Here is a 22485-nt window from a genome sequence, read left to right on the forward strand (position 1 = left end):
TAATAATGTGGTTACAACGATTATAACAGCGTCACTTGTATTTTAAAAATGACATAGAGAGAGCTGTAAAATATGTGACTTTAAATACTGTACTATGTTAAGCAGTTCAATTTAATAATATTTGAATGACTAATTGATAGCATGAATAGCAAAAAGTACTTTTCCTACAGTCAAAATGTAAGTCCAGTAGGTAAAAGTTTCTATTTTATTTATGTATTTCTTTTTTATTTTTATTTCTAGCCAATGAAATAATAATTTAATCATAATTTATTTCAGACAAACGAAATGTGAAAGCTTGTTTTCACCACTGAAAGGGGAAAAATGGCAGGAAGAGCTAAGTCAAAATATCAAGTTAATATCTCAGATTTTTGACTTGTTGACTTAAACTTCTGAGTAAGTACAGGGTGGGCCATTTATATGGATACACCGTAATAAAACGGGAATGGTTGGTGATATTAAAGTCCTGTTTGTGGCACATTAGTATATGTGAGGGGCAAACTCCTCAAGATGGGTGGTGACCATGGTGGCCATTTAGAAGTCGGCCATCTTGGATACAACTTTTGTTTTTTCAATAGGAAGAGGGTCATGTGACACATCAAACTTATTGGTAATGTCACAAGAAAAACAATGGTGTGCTTGGTTTCAACGTAACTTTATTCTTTCATGAGTTATTTACAAGTTTCTGACCACTTATAAAATGTGTTCAATGTGCTGCCCATTGTGTTGGATTGTCAATGCAACCCTCTTCTCCCACTCTTCACACACTGATAGCAACACCGCAAGAGAAATGCCAGCACAGGCATCCAGTATCCGTAGTTTCAGGTGCTGCACATCTCGTATCTTCACACCATAGACAATTACCTTCAGATGACCCCAAAGATAAAAGTCTAAGGGGGTCAGATCGGGAGACCTTGGGGGCCATTCAACTGGCCCACGACGACCAATCCACTTTCCAGGAAACTGTTCATCTAGGAATGCTCGGACCTGGCACCCATAATGTGGTGGTGCACCGTCTTGCTAGAAAAACTCAGGGAACGTGCCAGCTTCAGTGCATAAAGAGGGAAACACATAATCATGTAGCAATTTCAAATATCCAGCAGCCTTGAGGTTTCCATTGATGAAGAATGGACCCACTATCGTTGTACCCCATATACCACACCAAACCATCACTTTTGTTGTTCCAACAGTCTTGGAGGGATCCATCCAATGTGGGTTAGTGTCAAACCAATAGCGGTGGTTTTGTTTGTTAACTTCACCATTCACATAAAAGTTTGCCTCATCACTGAACAAAATCTTCTGCGTGAACTGAGGGTCCTGTTCCAATTTTTGTTTTGCCCATTCTGCAAATTCTGTGCGCCGATCTGGAGTTTGTCCCCCTCACATATACTAATGTGCCACAAACAGGACTTTAATATCACCAACCATTCCCGTTTTATTACGGTGTATCCATATAAATGGCCCACCCTGTGCTTACTCACTTTACTTTAAGCACGTCTTTTATCCTGTCTTCCTCTTCTCACCCTAACCGGGCCTGGCAGTTCTGGAGGTTTCTTCCTGTTAAAAGGGAGTTTTTCCTTCCCACTGTTGCCAAAGTACTTGTTCATATGATTGTTGGGTTTTTCTCTGTATGTATTATTGTAGGGTCTACCTTACAATATAAAGCACCTCGAGGCGACTGTTGTTGTGATTTGGCGCTGTATAAATAAAATTGAATTGAATTAAAAGTCAAAATTTATACATAATACCTCAGAATTTGATTTACCAACAATGAAGAAAAAAATGAAATAAGTCACAGAAACAACCTTCCACCATAAAGAGTTTGGTGTATGTTCTGAAGTGCTCATGGCTTCATTTAGAAAGTGATGTTAAATAGATTAGTTTATTTCAGACTACAACACATTTAACATCAACAGCATGTTTACACATATATATAAAAGATAAAATGTTTCATTATGACCCACAACAACTTCGCAATGCTACATCGCGGTTCAGAGTCCAAGTACAGAAAAATAAGGTGATCAGCTCCTCTTTTTGAGGCCTGCAAATACACACGTCCCTTACACCGAGGTTAAGGCAGTCTTGTTATATTTCCAAAACACAACACAAGCTAATTAACAGATTATTTTGTTTGTATTGGAAATATAAAGTACTGGCTGTTAGCACATTTTTCTCCTTGAGATTTAGTTTTACATAATGGCAGGATTTGTACATAAACATGTACTCTGTAACACTGAAAATCTGAATTAAAAGGAAAAAAAAGTGAGCTATCACGCTGTGTTGGCTTTTAACAGCAGGGCAGAGGATGAATAAAAAAATGACACATCAAATAACAGATTATTGCCTGCGGGAGAAGTAAGGCTAATTATCTGTTATGTGTTGGAGGCAGAAGCTGTGCCCAAAACAGGAGAAACCTGAACTCGTGCAGCAAGTAACGATGACACTTGATCAGTTCTCTGCGAGTTGTCAAGGTAGTCAAAGCAAACGTGCCACAAGTACGCAGTAACAGAACAAGAAAATGACATAAACCACATCCAGAGGGCCCTAATCTGTTATGTTCACAGGCATAGTTATCCTCAGTGCACACATGAGGTCAGCAGTCATACCCAGGTATATTTTTGATATGTGTACATAAATAATATGCACAGCCTGCTTCAGATTCACTTTTCTTCACATGTGTAAAAGCTGGCATCCAAGGCACTCAGCTCCAAGACATTCTGGTGCTGCTGGTCAACCAAATTAACCCTTTAATGATACCTCTGCACATCTATGGTTAAAAAAAACGCTCCCTTTCCACTGTGCGACCTCTTAATGAAGTGGAAGCAGTCACTTTCCCAACAAAAGCTGCCTCCCCCCTCCTTAAAAAAAGATTTTTGTTTTGCTCCGGTTTGTGCAGCAGCCTCAGAAGCTGCATTGCTGTTCCTTCCTGTACATTCATATGCATTTCTCAGTTCATATACTCAGTACATGTCTCTGTATATTTCTTGCAGCAGCGGGTGCAGGGAAGTATCCTCTGTCGTCTTGATTTCTTGCACCAGCTGAGCATGCTCAGTGACCAGCTCCCGGAGGTCAGCCAACTTCTGCAGCAGCCTGGGGAAAAGGAAGGTGTCATCTGGGTGATTGGCCAGCAGGTGGAGCCGCAGCGCCTGAACAATGCTTTCCTGCAACTGCTCTACTACAGGTACGTCTACCAGGCCTGGACGATCTTTGGGAGCAGTGGGGGAGGACAAGATAATGAAGAAGGAAAATTCAAATATGTCTTTTTCTCTTTTAAATTATTATTCTACCACCTATTATCGGCCTTTTACCTCCACAGCAGATAATAGCAGCCACAAAAAGAGCTAGGTCGCTGTCGTCCAGCTCCAGAGAGTTGAAGCGTGTGGCAAACTGGAATTTGGGCTCCATCATGTCACTGAATGGTCGGCGGAGACTCTTGAGGAACTCACGGGTGATAAAGCCTCCACCACGGGCCACCAGGAGGCCGTCCTTGTTCATGCACGAGGCCAAGAGTGTGAAGAGGGCTTCGTAAACACCGTACTTCAAGAGAGTCACCTAAAAGGTAAATAGAAAAGCAATAGCATGTGAACACTCATCTGCTCTTCCTTCCACTTCTTACCATAGAAGGCAACCTGAAACCCACCTGATCATTCAAATCCAGACTCTGGAAACCCGGCATAGCCTTGGCAAATTCCGTTAGCTCTGTGACAGTCTCCACTGAGGTGCTCTGGCAGCAGTGGAAGAGCCTGGCTTCGGCCTCCCTCTGCCGAAGCTCCCCGCACGACACAGCCGGACTCACTTGTCCGAGGACGCTGTCAGACTCCGGATAGTTGCTGTTTGTCATATGGACCGCTAACGTTCTCTCCGCCAGCTGGAACGTCTCCATGTCGTGGATGATGAGAGGCTGCTGGGAAATACAGAATCTGTCGGTGAGGCAGAGGGCAGAGATATAGAGCAGAGAATATTCTCAAACTTTATTTTCCACTTTACCGGCTTGCTAGTTTTTCCAGTGAGTATGAGCCGTGCTTTTGCCTTGTTCATGTTGAAGTTCTTCATGTAGGCATCATGGATCTGCCTGACCAGAAACTTGTGGTCAGACATTAAGGGACTTTCCACATCTTTCTCAACCATCTTGCTTTCCTCCTTCAGCTTCAGTTTTTCTGCCTGGGGCATACGACCAAACCGGATGGCTGGTACATAAAACACTGGTCATTAGAAATTGCCACAGGACTTTCTTTTTTTTTTCCCCCTCACATTGCACAATAAATTGACATATGGAGCCATAAGGCTTATGCTGCCTCAGCAAATATTCAAGGATTCAAGGATTCAAATATGCACTAGTACCCTAAAAAAGAAAGAAAGAAAGAAAGAAAATCACGTACAACAGATCTGGTACATCCTGTTCTATTTCTATTCTTCTGAGGCATGCCATGTTCCTCTCATGTTTCTGATGCTGCTAGTGGGAGGTCATCACAACAAACTCAGTGACCCTCCAGCATTCACTGCAGACGACGGGCCAGATGTCACAGCAAAAGCATTTTGACTGAAGTAGAGCTAAATTACCGAGGAACGACAACCTGCTGATGTTTTAAAGAGCACATGTTGAGACTGAGGATGTTCAGACTCTTATTGGCAGTTCACGGTGCATCGGGCTAATCACCCTCAAGTTCTTTCACTGCGATGTTTCAGCAGTGCTTTGATCAGAGTAATTTGTTACATACTTGCAACCTTAGTTCCACATATGGGGAAAAGATGTATGATACCAGTTTTTCCATATCAACAGATGTCGGAGAGGTAGAATCACAATTTTACCCTTTTGGTTAGCTTATAATAGCTAGCTTATGGTAGCTAATGCTCGCAAACTTAGCCTGACCTTTAAGTTTATCACTGGTTGCTTGAGCTTGTTCTCAGATTATATGTTTTACTGTTTACTCTAATCCTGTAACTGTGTCTACACTGGCTGATATTTTGCAAACTTTCAACTTTTTCCATTACCGTTGTGGGACATGCCCACAGAGAGGCACTTGTGGAATCTGCAGTACTGGCACTTGTTTCGGTTCTTCTTTTGGATTTTGCAGTTCCGCTCACACTTATCATACTCCAGCTTCAGCCTGATGGTCCTCCTAAAGAAACCCTGATGTGACAGACAGAACAAAAAGACGTTATCACTTAGCTTTCTCAGTGGTCGTCGTTCAACCACACTGCATAAGCAAAAAATGCACAATATATCCATATTTTCTTACCAGATTTCATTTGTACTCTGCAAACACATTTTGCACCATCTTTGTACAAATTCTGTTTTTGTCTTATATACTCTATTTCCATGTATGCTTGCACACGTTTCATTATACTGCAGCAGTCTGTTTCCCACTTTACAAGAAAGATTTAAAGAAATATGGCTCAAGACTTGCATAGTATTGCATGTGCAAAGTACATTAATACGCACATATTAGTGAATGGGATCCAGTGCCTTTGCATTAGCACCCTGCTCAGAGTCATGAACAAAACAGTTAACAGTTTGCATATTTTATGCATTTTTGTATTAAATGTGCACCTTTTAAGCTCTGGCAAGATCAATGTTAATATCTTTGGATTGCATTTGAGGGAAATTACACCTGTTCTTAAAGGAAAGGATCTCTAAAGATGTGCAGTAGATTTGACCTTTTTTTTTGAAGAACATCTCTTTTTGGAGGAGACGTTATAGCCCTCAGATAAGGCAAGGCGCGTGATATTCTAATGCATACTCCACTTACATCAGTAAAATTTCCAACAGGCCAAATGGTCATTAAAGACATCATCTTACACCTGGCTGAATTTATGCTGAATAGCAGCTATTTTATAATTTTATTAGTTTTATTATGCGTCATACGCCACTTTTGTGTCAATTTTAAGCAAAAGAATCTCTTTTGTGTGGGTGGAATCAGCCAATAGAAAGCACTGAAGGCCATATTACAGTCATCAGAAATGCATTACATAACATTACAGAGCTGCAGAAGGAGGAAAAACAGATGTGTGTGTTTATGCCATACATGTCCCTGCATGTTTGTGTTTGGAAAAACAGACACAACCAGAGGCCAGTACTGTGCTGCGATATCTTAGCCAGGAGGCGAGCAGCAAGGCTGACAACATAAACAAAGAGAACGATTGTGCAACGCTTAGGAGCAAAAGTCTCTCTCATTTTTTCAATTTTCTATCACTAAAGGCTTTTCCTGACTCTAATAATATCTCCTTTGCTCTAATGTTTCAGGCCCATTATCACCACAGACTTAAACCCTGGTAGGGCAACATCACAGCGCGTTCACAGTCCCACTGCTCGGTGCGCCTCTCTTTGAAGCGAGGTGCTGAAAATACTCCACAGAGCCCATCCAGCATGGTAACCGCGAACTGTGACTGTGACATATCAGAAGCAAGATTACTGCAGTCAGAGAGTTTAGAAGCAGTGCCGTCAGAGCACGCCCCGTCACATATGCAGTGTCCAACAGTTCAAGGTCATCACGTCCCTGCGTCAGCAGCTGCTGTGTGACACGGTGATAGGTGTCATGCCAACGCTGGCAGCCGCTCTGACAGCAAGACTGTGGTGATGAATGAGACGTGTGTCGTAAAACAGAGCCCCCGTGGGCAGCTACAGAGTTAGACAGCAATAGATTATCCACCAGATGCACTTTTTTAGCATTAGAGCCAGCACAGTGATCAACCGTCATTGGTTTTTATCAGAAAACCCCCCCAACCTATGTGCAGATGCAGAAGTAGAGACATGTTTATCGCATTTCCAATCAGTGGCAATGTCGTGGAAAAGCGAAAGATCTTTATTAAAGAGAAGCAAAGCATGAGACGTCAACAGGGAGAAAGGGTCAGAGTTTAAAAACTCATGCAAAAGTAGCAAATAAATCTCAGATTAGCAGCAACAACCTGCGGCCAGCTGTGAGGGTGCAATGATCTCATGTGACTGCACAAACAACGCAGCGACCGTCCTCTATGGTTTTTAACACGTGCGCTGGTTACTGAGGCCAGCGGTCTCACTTACCCAATGTCCAAAAACATAGATAAAGGAAAAATGAAAGCAGCAAAAACTACATTTTACTAATCATCAAATCCCAAAAGGGAATATTTAGCAAAGTAGAGCAGTCCACTGTGTCAGTAGCTGCTCTGTGTGTTTATAAATGTGCGTGTGTGTATTAATGTCATTGACTTTGGCTCTGTGCCAACCAGGACAGAGGTGACAGGCCTAGCCGTCATGTCCTCTACCCCACATGACTCGGCTGTGTGTCTCAGAAAGTTTCCACTGGTCTCCAGGTCAGGCGCCTCTGCGCTGCCAGGCTTCTGTACGTGTTTTGGTGCTGCGTGCGTTCAGGCATGCACGTCATCTTTTTTTAAACTTTTAGCTGTGCCATTCAAAAGAACCGTGAGGTGAACTGTGTTTTCATTAAGTTAATATCTTTGCGCTCCTTTAATCGCCTTTCTCGCGCCAAAGTATGCCTGCATGATGCAGTCGATGTGCTCCAGCTGGCTACACGATCCCTGTTTAAGTCCCATGTTTCTTACCTTGCAGCCTTCGCATGCGTGCACCCCGTAGTGGAAGCCCGAAGCTTTGTCAGAGCACACCCGGCACTCGAGGTTGAGGGTGCTGCCGCTCTCATCTTGGCCAGCCGCTGCTCCGCACACTCCTGATGATGGACTCGAGGCTGGGGTCAAGGTCTCTACAGCAGAAAAGATAAAAAAGACAAGAGGTTACAAGTTTTAACATTTGGCATGATTAAGGATCCTGCCCCTGATTCTTTCCACCAAGTTTCTTACCTGTCTCTCTGTACACCAGTGGCACCGATGGGTTGAAGTTGGGGTAGCACTTATGTGAGTAAATATATGTTTTTAAAATTGGGGTCTTTGGGTCAAGCCAGATCTAATAATGAGCTTCTAATATTGTCATTTAAAGCCATATTAGGCTCCAAATCTTGACCAAAACAGCAAGGTAGACCAGAGCCCTACAGAAGGTGTTAGATAGCTTTTTAATTCTCTGAGGCATATGTTCTTGGAAACCAATCTCAACTGGTGATGAAGGTACCCCTCATACTCACCCAGTGCGACAGAGCTGTTGGACCCCGAACCAGTGCTCTGGTACTCTGGAAAATCAAACCCCAGAGCATCATCTCCTATAGACTGGGAGATATCACGAAGATCCTCCATCAGGTCTCCACATAGTGGACTTCCCAGGAGGGAATCCCCCAGTGGGGATGGGGGGCTGTAGTGATCCCCTGCCATGGTAGAGATCAGGGATTCAAACCCTCACTCACCAGACTGTAAAAAAAAAAAAGAGAGAGAGATTTTGGATGAGGAAAATGAAGTCTGTGAGTGTGAAAGCACACCTCTGCTAATGTTTGGACAAACTCCTTTTAAACATCAAACTGATCGTATTGACCATCTCCATCATGTTTATTTTGAAACTTGATGTGATGAGCGAAGGTTGGATGGAACTAGGAAATTAAGAGCCACTGCACATTTATAAGGTATAAGCTATATGATAAAGTTTAGCGTACTTTGCAAGAGTCTATCAGGACTATAATGTACAAAATTAATATCATATTGTATTAAATAAGACATGCAACTAGTGACTGAGAACATTAGCAGATCAGGAAAGTGTTTATTAAGGTCACAGAACAAGTGAGCAGTATGGTAGTTTTCTCATTAACTTCTATGCAACTTGACATCTTTGTGCAGCTAGAAGTCCCCATCCCCTTTCTGGCCATCAGATTTTATGCATTGGCTTAACTTTTCATACAGTTATGCAATTTGCTAGATAAGCGATGGATGACTGGTTGGTTGATGGACAGATGGACAAGTTCAGGCAGTGTGTTTTCACATGAAGACTACTAAAGCGCTGATATATGAAGCATTTCTCATCTCATCTTACAATACACAAACAGCGGTGAGTGCATCCCGAGGTTTATCCACTGGACACCCTCTCAGGGACTCAACAGTGGGTCACAAATGAAACATTTACCACATTCTTACAAAACATCATAATATGACTCCACAGGAGGCACCAAGCAAGCAGCAAATATTAAAACAGAAAATGAAATGTATGTTTATTGTCAAACATGTGAGACGACCGTCTGAAAAATGCAAATGAAGCACTGTCTTTCACTCCACCGAGGTCCTAATGCCATAAGAAAAATTCTATTAAGTTAGTATTGTGAGGACTATGTTCGTAAGTGAACCGTGCCTTGTGAATCAACAGCAGCACATTATCCTAAATGACTTATTTTCACACGTTTAATCCCGATCTGTTCAGCCAAAGTATTCACACATACAGCTAAATTCAAAGCCTTTCACTCTGATATATGAACCTGCACAGAGCATATAGTGTCTATTATATACACTGTTTACACTATGTGAATAGCTTTTAGGTCTACGGCACACAATTTAAAGTCACTTTTGTCTCTTGAGGATTAAAATCAAGACAGAAGTAAACAGTCGACCTGTCTCTTCTTCTGCACGTCTGCTTTCAAGAGTGGATCTCGCTGCGTGTTGTGTGGGTGGGTGTTTGCTGGAGCTCCCAGCTGCTCACAGCGGGGTAAAGGACATCTGTTTGAACCATCACGCAACACAACAGCACCACGGCCAATGTTCGTGTTCTGTAAGGTGCTCTCTCCAACCTCCAGTAATTTATAACAGCAGATGTTACTGCAGACTTTCTTGATAAGCAGATTAGAACCATCCAAACCATTTTTTGGATGCGAAACCTAATAAGGAGGTGACCACAGACGCACAGTTTGTAGGATAAAGGCAGAAAAACAAGTCTTCCCTGCAGACAGGCGTTTCAGATTGATGGTCTGCTTTCCTAACCCTCTTAAAATGCAACTCATTCATTTTTTACAGTATTGCGTTACCATTTTACCTGTGTTTTAATTACATCAAATCTGCCGAAATTGCGATGCACAATCTCAGCTTGCACAGTTGCACACATCTGTAAGACACGCATGAAAAAAACCCAAGTGTGACTGTACAACTTTCGCTGTCTAAGCTACTTTAAACTTAAAGCATGCACTATGACAAAAAAGGGGTTGAAAAAAGTTGATAAAATCCTGTCTGTGTTAGGAAACATGCCCTCTGTGAACTCCTGAGCACCATCAGCAAGGATTATATTGATCCGAGCATGCGTCTGTATGTTTATCTAGTCTTTGTGTTGCAGCATTTAGGGGACAGGTCGTGACAGGACTCTGACACCATGCAGGTAAATAAGTACGAGTGTGCAAACAGATGTGTGCCGGCACCTGCAGCACGCCATCAACTGCACCATACAGAGTGTATTATACCTGTGTCTAAAGACTTTTTTAACAAAACACAGCAAACTTTTTGGGCAGTCATTGACAAACTTGCTGACCAACTGGTTTGTTAAACTGCTTTGATGCAGAGCGTGTGCCCGCTGATAAATTTGTTGCCCCTGGGTGCTCAAAGAGATTTCTTCATCAAAGGGTCGATTGAGCAACTCCTGTACATTCTGCAACAATACACAGCAGATAAACCACAGATCAACGAGTTAAAGTCCAGCCATGATACTCATTTCCACATATTGTTATTTTTCTTGGAGTCTAGAGTCCAACACACACACACACACACACACGTATAAAATTCACAGTTTGAAATAGTAGTTAATAATATTACACTAGGTGTTCATGCAAGCCCTCAGTTCACCCAGTGATTGGTTTTGCTCCTCTCCTTTTCTAATCACCCCCACGCTTTTTTTGATTTTTTTGATTGGCTGCCCCTCACAAACAGGAGGTTATGTGCTAACACTGACATCAGACTGAATTTAAAAAAAAAAAATGAAGCTACCCTTCCATGCCACCTGCATATCCACCACTGTAACAATGGATAAGAGATAAATTAAAAAGGCATACTACACGCTGCTTAATGAATTGTTAAATCGAAGGGATGTTGCAGAGGGTATGGCGATTTGTTGGTGAAGTCTTGGAATTTGGAGAAAGGTGAAACTTTAAGGCTGTAGTTTCTAAAATGTGAGAGCTTAAATACAGCTTATTAAAAAATTTTGAACTTTATTATCATTTGTTATGGATTAGTTGGATGTCACAGTATTTTGATGGTTTCATCATGCCTGTAACTCTGGCCTGTCTCATTCATGTATTAAAGCCAGTACAAGGTGACAGCAAAGTTAATTGACTATATTTCCGTTTGAGTCCAGCCCATGCTTCCCCTCTACCTCAGAGGACATTGTGTTTTAACTCCCAGAGGAACTTTGATCCCAGACCTTAGGGCTCTATCTTTAGGTTAAAGGAGAAGAGGAAACAGGAGCTGCAGCCAGAGACGTCGGCTGGACTCAGGAGAGAGCACGTCAGACGATACAAAGGAGCCAAAATCAAAACACAAGGCATCATATTTCTAGTCACCTGGAAAGTTGCACATCCTTTCTTAGCCTTTGTTAATTAAAAAAAAAAAAAAAAAAGCAACAGCTCACATTTGTCAGTGCTGAATCTGGATCGGCTGTTTGGACTTTTCGAAAACAAGGTCATCCACTGGCCACAGATTGAAAAAATAAATTTAAAAATCAGGCACAGAGTAAACGTAAAAGCCACATCAGTCTTGCATCATCAAAGTATCTCTTTGCATTGCTGCACAGAGTGTGACATAGAAGCATATCTGGGGCTGCAGGGGGAAGCGTGCCTTCCAGTGTGCGTCTGCGGTTTAGTCACAACAGATGAAGACATGACTTAAAGGAAGTTTATCTAGAGCTCACTCGCAATACAGCTCACTAAAGACAAGTGTGTGTTTGTGTGTCTGTGTGTGTGCTTTAAGAGAAAAGAGATACAAAGTTAGCCACAGTGTCCACTTCACTTATACTTTCTGCGCGATTGAATAACAAAGTTTGTTGAATCAACAGGCAACTGCACAGAGAGCTTCTTACACAGTTACATAACATTATAGAAATAAATGTTGGTAAATACCTCAGCTCGGAGTCTGCTATCCGGAGCATTTCAAGCTCTCGCTGCCGGAATGGACGCCTGTGCTTTATCAGAGGAGGAGGAGGAGAGAGCTGCTTCGGGCCTGGGACGCTCACGGATGCGCCTGCTGATCGGCTCTGCTGCCTCCCTCCCTGCCGTCAAAAACGTCATCCTCAGCAGGAAATAACGTAGAGAGGGACCGCAACATGGCGCACACACCTCCTGACACACCTATGGTTTCAACCAATCGGAACACGAGAATTGTGTGCGGGGGGGGGGGGGGGGGTTGTTCGGTAAGACACAATCCCTTCTTGGTGGCTCGGTGCAGGATGAACCGGTGTGGCGCATTATCTCCTTTATCTGTACCCGGTGAAGGGCGACTGGATCTCTCTGCCTGGGCCTGTAAGATTAATGCCATCCGATCGCCTCCAAAACCACTTCCTGTAATTAAAACGTCAGCAGCGTCATACTATCGAGTAATAATTACGTGAATGCTCAATAAAACGACAGCTTTTCCAGTGACCTGCCCGCTGGCAGGCAGTCTGGTGATAATCTCGCTGTAAGCAGTGTGTGCTTTTCAAATATCCTGCAAGTATCAAATGGATATTTTTGTGACACTATTATGACGTATTGTACTGCAGTTAACAGTGGTCACTTTTCATCTTTAAGGACCTTACAAAATACTCAAGATGGTTGTAATTTAGTTAGTAAATATTTATATTTGCAGGCTAATTACTGTATCAGTGAGTGTGTCAAACATGAGGTTCAGGGGCCAAACTCGGCCCGCCAAAAACTCCAACCTGGCCCACTGGACAGCAGTGAAAAATGTGAAGGGACTTCTAACAGTATTTTTCTGTTTTTTCTATGTTTTCTATTTTTAATGAACAAATATCAGAATGAATTAAATGACAGAAACGTTCCTGTTTTGTTTATTATCCATAATAGGAAGATTTTTTTTTATAGTGGATCCACTGCATATATATATATATATATATATATATATATATTTTTTTTTTTTTTTTTTTTAAGTATTATTACTATAGTACAGTGTGTGCAACGAGCCATTTTCAACTGTAATTTTACCAGTCTGTTACTTACAGAGTCGTGCTGACAGATTTCTTCCATTTTCAGCAGCATTTCTTTATTGTGTAGAAAAACTGAGACGTACTGTTGAAATCTGTGGCATTTAGTTCATGGTTTAACTTCTTTACACTGGCATGGAGTTCCACTGGTCTGACCCACTTACCCTCTAAAGTGGGATATATGTGGCCTACAGTGTAAAATGATTTTTGACACCCATGACTTAACCTTACAAACCCTTTAAGGCCAAGTATATAATATTTGATACATGACATGCTCGATGTAGCAAAACACATATATGCAAATTGATGACTCATTGCTTTTTTTGGTAATTTGTCTAAAGGTTCACCCCACCCACCACCAATTTAAAACAATCAAACTAGCTGAATGAACTTTTGCTTCTAATTCCAAACCTTCTCTTTCACAGCTTTTTGTTCATTAGTGTAAAACTTGCTCTATTGTAGCATTTGTGTGAAGCCACACATTTCAGGTGACAATCAGAGATATGTGCTGTGTCCAAGTATTGCTGGGAAATGACAAATAAGTCTGTCTCTTGGTGTTATGCTGCTCACAGTTAAGCAGTAAGAAAGTGAAGGTCATTTTAGTGTCAGCCTAATTTGCAGTTGCAATCCAAATAACAACTGTCTGAGTGTTTGAATGGCATTCTACCTACTAAGCCACACACTGGGATACAAATCACGGGCATCTTTCAGGTGTTTGCCTTTTATTTACACCTTAAAAAATCCCCATCTTCTTTAAAACACATTTAATAGCATGAATAAGGTAGGCGTGTGTACTTGCTTTTAAAACGGTTGCTCCAAAAAGCCTCCCTTCACAATTTAGTGCTAATGGCACTTCATACTGTGGCTACCAGCTGGTGTTTTTTATTTGATGGTGTACACTTGGAAGATTTTTGATATTTAACTGTGACCCTATGGAACACATACTTGACCTGTGGCAAAATTAACTTTATTTCAACCATAAGCACGATGTTGTGTCAGTGCTGCTGTAAGGTTACTTTAGTTGGCAGAAAGCAGCCCTCCTTTCCTGCCTGGACCTCCTACATGTAGGTCAGCAGGACACCCTCATTCTGTACCAACTCCTTAGAAATTTATAGCCCGTCTTAAAGTACATCTAACAAATTAGTGTAGACTGCGATTGTCTCCAGCAAAGCAACAACACCGCATTTAATATCTGGCGCCATCTACTGTGAAATGACGCATGACAATAGGATATTTTGGCTGTCATATTTTCCTGTGGACCTGCACAGTAAGTGTAGACGATAAAAACCCCTCATGGTGGCTCAGCGTGTTCTCCCACAAACAAATGGCAGGGTGATAATTTATGATTTTCTTTGGTTTTACCTCGGCACCTGGTCTCCCGTTCCATCTGGGATGGAAACACAAGCTCATTTTTTCTGAATACGAAATGGTTTTTAAGCAGCGAGCTACAGAATCAGCTTTGGTCAGGGATGTCGCTTGAAAACTCAAAGCAAAAGCTGCACTCCTACGTGTGGTTTCATAAAACAGCATGACTCTTGGCTGTTTGCTCTACCTTCAATTGTTTTCTGGAGTTTTACTTGCCTTTAATCTTGCACAGTATTAACATCTTAATTGGAAGAAATCCCATGCAATTGATTTTTGTTTTAAAGAACAAAAGAGAAATGATGCATGCTTTTTAGGAGACTTTTCTAGACAGATAAAAAGATACATGTTCCTCAGACACAGAGGCTTTGGGGATTAGAATTTCAGGGCATTATGAGCTCCTTAAAGGGATTAGAGACTAAAGCAGCATTTCGAAGAAAATATCCCATCTAGGGAGACTCTACTGTTGCACAGTTGTTATCAGCACAAAGATCAGACTTCAGCCATTATTTGCTCAGCAATTATTTCTTGTCCAGTCTTTATTTAATTACTGGGGGAAAAGTACAAGCAGTATTAAAACATGAATGCTAATAAAATTAAATAAATGCCTTTTTTATGCCATCTTCCCAGTGCGAGTTACAAATGTGTAAAGTGATTGTCTCTCTGAAATGCGTCGTGTGAGTGAGCGCCACTCACCCATACACGTGAACCCTTGAGATCGAATGGCAGTCTTTTGTGGGCCTTTGTAAAAGAGACTGTCCCATTTTTCAGAGGCAGGGAAAATGACAAAGATGCGCGCGCTCCTGTGATGTATTGCTGCCCTCCAGGGAAGGCAGTAGGTTGTATAGTTAGCTCCTGATGGGGTAAAATCACAACCCTGAAACCACACAACCTACTACCTCACCCTGTACGAACATCATAAAGCACCCAGGCGGGTACGGAGAGGATTTGTGCGCGAGCCGCATCGCTGCATAAATGAAACTGAAAGCAACTTTGTTATTTATTATTGCAATGAGGATTGCCATGATAATGTCAGTTGAAATGTTACATGCTGCACATAAAAGGATGCACTTGCAGGAAAAGTTACATGAAAAAGCTGCAAAAGTAAAAGTGGCTAGATTTCACATTACTTCGCTAAATTTACTACACGCTGTGAGAACAAGCTTCACTGGTTACAACTTCAGACTAGCAGAACTTACCTTTTTTTAAAAAATAATAAAAAACAACAACAACAGGCATCAATAAAAAGAGAACAATTTCCCACAAAAATCTGCATATTATTTTAGGTTAAACAAACAAACGAGTCCAAATTCAAAAGTCATGCTTCTTATCCTCTTGTGGGTACGATGATGAAGATGATGTTATTACAGCCGCTTCAGGAAAGACAGTAAGTTGTATAGTCATCTGACAGCTTGGGAATGACCCTAAAACTATACAACCTACTACCTCACCCCAAAGGACAGTTTAACTCTCGCACGGCTCTCCAGTCGCACCCAGTCGACCTGTGGGAACAGAAACTCAACGACAACTGACCTTTGTGAAATTAGGACAATACTTTAAAAAAAAAAAAAACTAACTACAGATAAGCTGTAATGGGTGGAGTTAAGTGTGTAAAATTCAACCACAATTCAATGTAATAAAACAACAGCATCACAAATGTGCCGATAAAAACCATAGCATCCAATTAAAGGCAGAAAAAACAGGTGGATCTTCATAAAGTTGATTTTGTCATCGTTCCAAAGGTCAAAGCTGAACTTCTGTGTGCTTGTACTGTTAGTGTATTGTACTGTGTGTAATGTAGGCAGCTATATTCAATGTCATGTGAAAACGGTAACGTAATTAAATGTTTAAAATTTTAAATAAAGCCAGTTCTGTAGTCTTAGCAAAACATCATCATGAAGCAGCACTTAAACTTACTTAATTCACAGATAAAACACTGCATGTCCAAAAAAGTGCTTGTTTTACATTTTAAGAAATGAAACATATATTTATTTCTGTTTTGTTCAATCCGTTTGTTTTTTTTCTAAACTTGTTAAATCCTGACCCAGCTGCCAATCTATCAGAGGTTTAACACACGCAGACACACAACAACATCTCACAATCACATCCACAGACACATTTATAATCACTATTTACCCAACTTAAGATGCACTGTGGGAGGAAAGTACCCAGAAAAACCCACACAGGCACATGGAGGACATCCATGCAGAAAGGCCCCAGCTGATCATGAGGTTCCTTATTTTTTTTTTATACATTTAAAGGAGAGGCTTAATATGCGAAATGTGTGGTAATTAAAAAACAAAACAAAATACACTCAAAACACTTCCTCTGCATGTCACTTGAGCTTGGCAGGTCATCTTCCCTGAGCAGGTCTGTGCGGTCTGTCAACTCGCCTCCTCTCAGGTTTCCTCGTCTCGATGCTGACAAACGAGAGGAGAGAGTGAGCTGCGCTTCTCTGTTCAAAGGTCAGACTTTCACTTCTTGTCTAACACAGGAGCATCAGAAAACAACAGAGCACCTATATCAGCGGGTTCACACATGTCATCCACGATGGATACAGAGAGCAATACGTGGGCCTCCTTCAGTGCCAGTGTGCAAACACACGACTGCAGGTGCTTGCATGTCTGCATGTGAATGTGTAGAGAGTGCAAGTATCCTGTGGCTGTATTATTCATGACTATCCTGTTGCATCTCTCTGTATTGCTACCTGGCAGTTTATTAGAGGAACACACACACAGTCACACCATTAAAAGTGACTCCAAAACTCTGAAGTCGTGTGTTGTGCTTCATGGTAAACCCATCTGTGTGTGTCGCAGGAAACCTCGCTGCAAATGAGCAGATTTGTATGTCAGAGTGTGTGTTGGCCTGAAAGGTCGAGCAGACGAGGTTGTGGTTGTTTCAGGGAGTTTCCTGAGTGAGACAGGAGAGGCTGCGGCTCTGCTGCGGTTTCCCCCTCGAATTGGGGAGCGACGGAGGGGAGGGGAGAGGCGTGAGGGCGCGAGGTGGGGGTCAAACTTATAAAAGTGAGTCACTGCCTTAACTCTTCACGTGCACGCACCAGTTTGTGGCTGTTTTATTGCAGGTCGTTTATCCCATAAATGCCACACAAATCTCTATATGAGCTACTTACTGTCCAACCCTGTGAGGTATAAGCAGGCCTGACTGTGTGTGCAGCTCTGTTTCACTTGCACTGCTAATGCGTGTATGCAGGGTATCGGGTTTACACAAGAGAGGCCCTTTTACTTAAAGGGTCATTCCAGGTAAATTATGACAAATGTATTTTCCAGTTTACTTCTGCTGAACCAACGTTTTTATGCATGTGTCACTGAGATTTCTAACCACAGTTAAATGTCTTTTGATTTTACTCAGAAATGTTACGTAAAAAAAAAATTATTAAATTATCCAGAGTGAAAAGGACGACTTTTTTTGGAATACATAGGACTGCTTTTATTAAAAGTTATTAAATACTATAAACAAGCAGAATTTTATTAATCTCTACTGGAAGTGGGTGGAGACAGAAAGCAAAGCACAAAAACGTTAACCCTAAAAACACAAGGTCAGTCAAAAATCTTCGTTTCTTTTGTAATTTTGGGTCAAAAAGCTTTTAACATTGCCCAAAAGCATTACATTAACACTTTTCTTTAGTTAATGCATTTAATTAAAATATAATTGTCTGTTAAATGTGATTAAAACATTTTTGATAACACAACTGTTTTACAGTTTGTCAAAAAAAAAAAAAATTAAAACGACTAAAGAGAGGCGCAAGTGAGATCCTCGATCTAGGCATGAACTTGCAAACAACTTTCCAAAAATACATTCATCCAACATTTTGAATACACAGTGCCATAAACTGTAAAACTGTCAGGACTGAGCTTCACAATTATTTGAGATTAACCAATTCACCCTTTGAAGTGAGTGGAGCCGGTGTGTCTGGAGGGTTACAATAATCAGCAAATATAAATCAAGAGTAATTGCTTTTTTCACCGCTTGCTGTTTTTTCATTTGTAGTTCTGATTTAACGGCACGCGGTCAGCCGTGCCGCCGGAAAGCCTGAAACTGAGGTGACATAAAAAGTCGAGCCTGAACCAAACCCGTGAGTGTGTTTGTGCAGAAGAGCGCCGATCCGAAAATGTTCTAGACGTGTATGCGACTCAAAGTCGTCTTTTAATATCAGAAAAATCTTAAGTGTGAGGTGTCCTGTCGCTCTGCATGCAGTTGATCAAAACCACCAACAGGTGTCATGTCTCCCTAAGTATGCTGGGAGAGAGTGCGCAGACCCGAGGGCTCCTGTGACAATGAGGCCTTTGTGTAATTCCGGGGTGCCAGCCGGTGTGCCCTCGTGTACTGTTTCTCTCTAATCTTCATTTGACCTTTAGGCTGACGGCTCTTCTGTCCCATTTTTCCTGACTAATTTCCTTTGAGGAGATTATCTTTGAGCTGCAGCACAGACTTACCGTTTCAGATGACACGACAGACACAACGCACCGATACGAGTTTTGACAAAACGCATCACACGATGCTTACGGCCACTGGTGTGTGCTGGAGACGGTTGTGTTTGATAAACTAACAACAAACCGCGGTCGCTGAGCTGTGTGCTTATATCATGGAAAGCAGTCCCGAATGATTTTTGACTGTCCGGGCATGTACACACACAAAATAGGTGCTGCTATATACACCAAAAGTGCTACAAAAACATACACGGATTCAATAACAAGAATATAATTTTAAAGAAAATTAATAAAAATGTTAGACTAACCTTGATATCAATGTCTGGCACGGAAAAATAAAGTCACTCCCAAGTAATGACTCTGCAAATGAAAGCGAAAAACAGATAATTATAGTTACACATGTCTGTGCGTGTAGCATTGTTAAAATTTATTCACAAAACACACACATGTGCACACACACTCGGCAAGGTGTCCATGTATCGCTCAGGTCATAAACCTGCCAAGCAGTTACTTAAGTGTATCATTAAGGCTGATGTAGCATATGTTAGAGTGATCATAGCTCAGAATACTGTAGCTGAATTTAGACGGGATAACTGCATTACCATTCACTGCCAGTGCAGCTTAGATTCATCTCTCAAAAAGGTACTAACTCCAGGAAATTACTACAGGAACTTAGATTACTGTAGGTCCAGAGAAAGACAAATTAGCCTTTAGCCTTTTTTTTGGTTTGTTTTCGGCATTTCTTTTAGGCATTCGTACGTCTTTATTTTGGTCCAATATTACTTTTTATTAAACAAAATGTGGAATTTTTTAAAGTGCTTATATTAATATTTAAATATAAACGACAGTAACTGAACAATTAGAAACAAAAACAAAAAGCAGAAAATTAAATATTATAGCTAAAATATTTTTTTATGTTAACAATTAATTTTAAATCTACATTTTAAGCTTGAAATAAATAAATAATATGGACACCATCCTCTGTTTCACTCTCTCTCTCTCTATCACACACACACACACACACACACACACACACACACAGTATCCTTAAAACATATTAGAGAAATAATAAACGCCAACTGTAAAGTACATTTACAAAAATGTAAAGCAATTACATATTTAAATGTTTATATACATCAGTGAATTACAAATGTATTTCTCATAAGAAAACGAAAACACCAAAAAAAATTCTCAAGTCTTTTAAAAACTACACTAGAGTTATCCAACGATTAAAAAAAACAAATACAACAAAATAATTATTTTTCACTTAATAAACTAAATTGTGTACTAATATAGTAAACACACACACACACACACACACACACACACACACACACACACACATACACACACACACACACACACACACACACTCTTTCTCAAGGACTGTTTTGCTACACCTTCAGAAAATAAAAAGCTGGAATCTCCCATGAAAATCAAATTCATCTAAAACCTTCCCTGAAATAAAAACACTTCATGAACAACATACTCTCACACACACATACACACAAACAGGGATTGAAACAAAAAGAAGTGTAACTGAAACTAAAAACAATCTGTGTGTTCTCACGTCTCATTTCTGCTTTGCTGCTATACAAATTAAGTCGTCTTCATACCAAACTGACTCCATCTATAAAACTGACACTTCCATCATATTATTTATTTATTTTTACACCACAAAGTAAGTAATTAAAGTATGTATACTTGTAGTTTTTAAAAATGGGTCATTATGCTATTTTACTATGTGTGTGCCTTTGTATTTTACTGAAATGCACCTGTGTGTATGTTTGAGGGAGACTGTGTGGCCAACTGTAGTGCATTGTGTGTGTGTGTGTGTGTGTGTGTGTGTGTGTGTGTGTGTGTGTGTGTGTGAGTGTGTGAATGCTCAGAGGAGGAGGCTGTGCCCTGCACTCCTTGGGAGAGGCGTGGGAACCCCATTCATCTTAGGAGCCAGGGTTCATTGTGGGGTACACAGCATCAAATGTGTCTGGTTGTTTGCCTGTGTGTGTGTGTGTGTGTGTGTGTGTGTGTGTGTGTGTGTGTGTGTGTGTGTGTACGCGCGCGCATGCAAGATGTTGTGTGATGGTCTTTATATTCGCTTTCTGAATGTCGTTTACTTTTCTAATGTTTTGTAATGACAACATTTCGATTACAAGCTTTCGATGTTATATTCACATTTACAGTAAATATTTAAACAAAAAATATTTACTTGCTTATAGGAATCACGGCAGGAACAATTAATGGCTCTTCAAACATAGGAAAACAATGTGCGCTGCATTAAATCGCTCAAAAAACTACAATTTACTGCCAGATTTGCAAGGGAAAAAAGTAACGCTTATCAATTTCAAAAGCTGGCCAGGATTGCTTCCTTCATTTTCCCCAGATGAAATATTATTTACAGACTTGGCAATATCTTGTGGACATGTACTGTACAACGTACGATGTGCGATGAAATAAAAAGACCTAATAAATGAGGAGTTTTGCGTATACAAAAAGCGAAAGAAAATCGCTAGAAAAATATTTTGATATGTTTCCAAACGGTGATCGATAGTTTTCAAGGCGCTAAAAACATTCTGAAGCGGGCTTCTCTCTATTTAGACAGGACAGCGGATTCCAGTGCTTCCTCACACAAATATATTGGATTGTACTGTGTTTCTAGGAAATGTGTGTTCATTAGAGTTAAACAGATAATGTAGGAAGGTAAAAACAAACAAAAAGTCAGAGCAGAAATGAGAAGACAGCCATATCCTGTATCTGACTCCTGCAGTTTTCACTGCTACACCTAAAGAGTAAATGTGTCTAAATGCTGCTATATAACTCCTAATTTCACCTGACTGAGGGTCTGAAGAACAGGGATTGGATGCACTAAAGCGACGTCAGGATTTCCTGTCAGTGTGACAGTGATGGAGGAGTTTAAGCCAGGCTCAGTAGTGTGAGAGTGGCGGTTGAATAGGCCTGTCAAACGTAGGATGTAGGTGGGATGACTAGAGCTATCTGTGATGACTCACGCTGCCTCCACTCCTACCTTTTGGTCATGGTCGACTCTGATGTGCTGAGGTGTTCAACGTGGAGTGATATCGATTTAAAATAAAAAATAAAATTTTAAAAAGCAAGATTTTCAATTAGCGAGCTTTTCAAAAACTGATTTATGGATGATAATTAAAAGATGCCAAGTTGAATGGCACTGCTGAGGGGTGTGGCGCACTCAGTGTTTTAATTATGTGGAAATTTTAATATAATACGGACAAAATTAGAGCCGATATTCATCGTCATGGATGAAGTAGCAGTTGTAATCAGGTAATAATAATATAACCTTTTTAATTTCCTTTAAAAAGCAGAGCACTCTACTACAGTCAACATGTACCTCTCAAACCGTGTGCGTTTACAGTTTAATCAAACCATAGTCTGTAACCGAGCGAACGCGGGCAAGCTTTAAATCTTAAGACCTTAATGGAGTTCTTTTTAGGAAAAAGTTTTCGTTTTAATAAAGCATCATAAACGATGTGTCCAAAAAGGCCTGTTTGAGCCATATTAAAGCGACGTGGGGCCACGTGTCAGCACTGACCCATTTTCAAATATTTAACCTTTACTTCCAGGGAATAAACTAGGCACATATTCATTAAGATGAGGTTTTAATAGCAGAGC

General features: G+C 40.8%; 1 protein-coding gene and 1 long non-coding RNA gene across 7 annotated transcripts in view; both read right to left on the reverse strand.

Annotated features, from left to right (window-relative positions):
• Positions 1-1860: 1860 nt before the first annotated feature.
• pparaa (peroxisome proliferator-activated receptor alpha a) lies at positions 1861-12842 on the reverse strand. Of its 3 annotated transcripts, none has more exons than XM_086269873.1 (8): positions 11952-12842; positions 8067-8286; positions 7537-7691; positions 4990-5128; positions 3985-4184; positions 3638-3901; positions 3306-3549; positions 1861-3087 (listed from the first exon to the last, which is right to left on the reverse strand). In XM_086269873.1, exons 2-8 carry the CDS (start codon positions 8248-8250, stop codon positions 2945-2947), a joined length of 1329 nt encoding a protein of 442 aa, XP_086125999.1. In that variant the 5' UTR covers positions 8251-8286; positions 11952-12842; the 3' UTR covers positions 1861-2944. The 3 variants fall into 3 exon arrangements, with proteins under 3 accessions (XP_086125999.1, XP_086125997.1, XP_086125998.1); XM_086269871.1 differs by having other exon boundaries at positions 1861-3202; positions 11952-12835; XM_086269872.1 differs by having other exon boundaries at positions 1861-3202; positions 3638-3898; positions 11952-12830.
• A 2056-nt stretch (positions 12843-14898) lies between these two features.
• Positions 14899-22485, reverse strand: part of LOC147310496 (uncharacterized) — a 36094-nt gene continuing 28507 nt past the window's right edge. For all 4 annotated transcript variants that reach the window (XR_015125642.1, XR_015125643.1, XR_015125645.1 and 1 more), the window contains 2 exons: positions 19149-19200; positions 14899-16812 (listed from right to left, as the gene is read on the reverse strand). This is a non-coding gene — a long non-coding RNA (uncharacterized LOC147310496). The remainder of the gene's footprint in view (positions 16813-19148; positions 19201-22485) is intronic.

This window comes from Aulonocara sp. 'chitande type north' Nkhata Bay, linkage group LG17 (genome assembly GCF_057382095.1).
Source record: "Aulonocara sp. 'chitande type north' Nkhata Bay isolate Kocher_YH1m ecotype deep benthic linkage group LG17, A_spYH_male_GT1.1, whole genome shotgun sequence".
In the NCBI taxonomy this organism is placed as follows: domain Eukaryota; kingdom Metazoa; phylum Chordata; class Actinopteri; order Cichliformes; family Cichlidae; genus Aulonocara; species Aulonocara sp. 'chitande type north' Nkhata Bay.

What these genes read in the sequence shown, in the direction of transcription:
- pparaa (XM_086269871.1), bottom strand. Translation starts at nt 8,250, where the DNA reads ATGGCAGGGGATCACTACAGCCCCCCATCCCCACTGGGGGATTCCCTC. An exon ending in CTGGAAAAACTAGCAAGCCG is followed by an intron (nt 3,902 to 3,984) that starts GTAAAGTGGAAA and finishes TGTATTTCCCAG; the next exon opens with CAGCCTCTCATCATCCACGA. An exon ending in GTCTGGATTTGAATGATCAG is followed by an intron (nt 3,550 to 3,637) that starts GTGGGTTTCAGG and finishes TTTACCTTTTAG; the next exon opens with GTGACTCTCTTGAAGTACGG.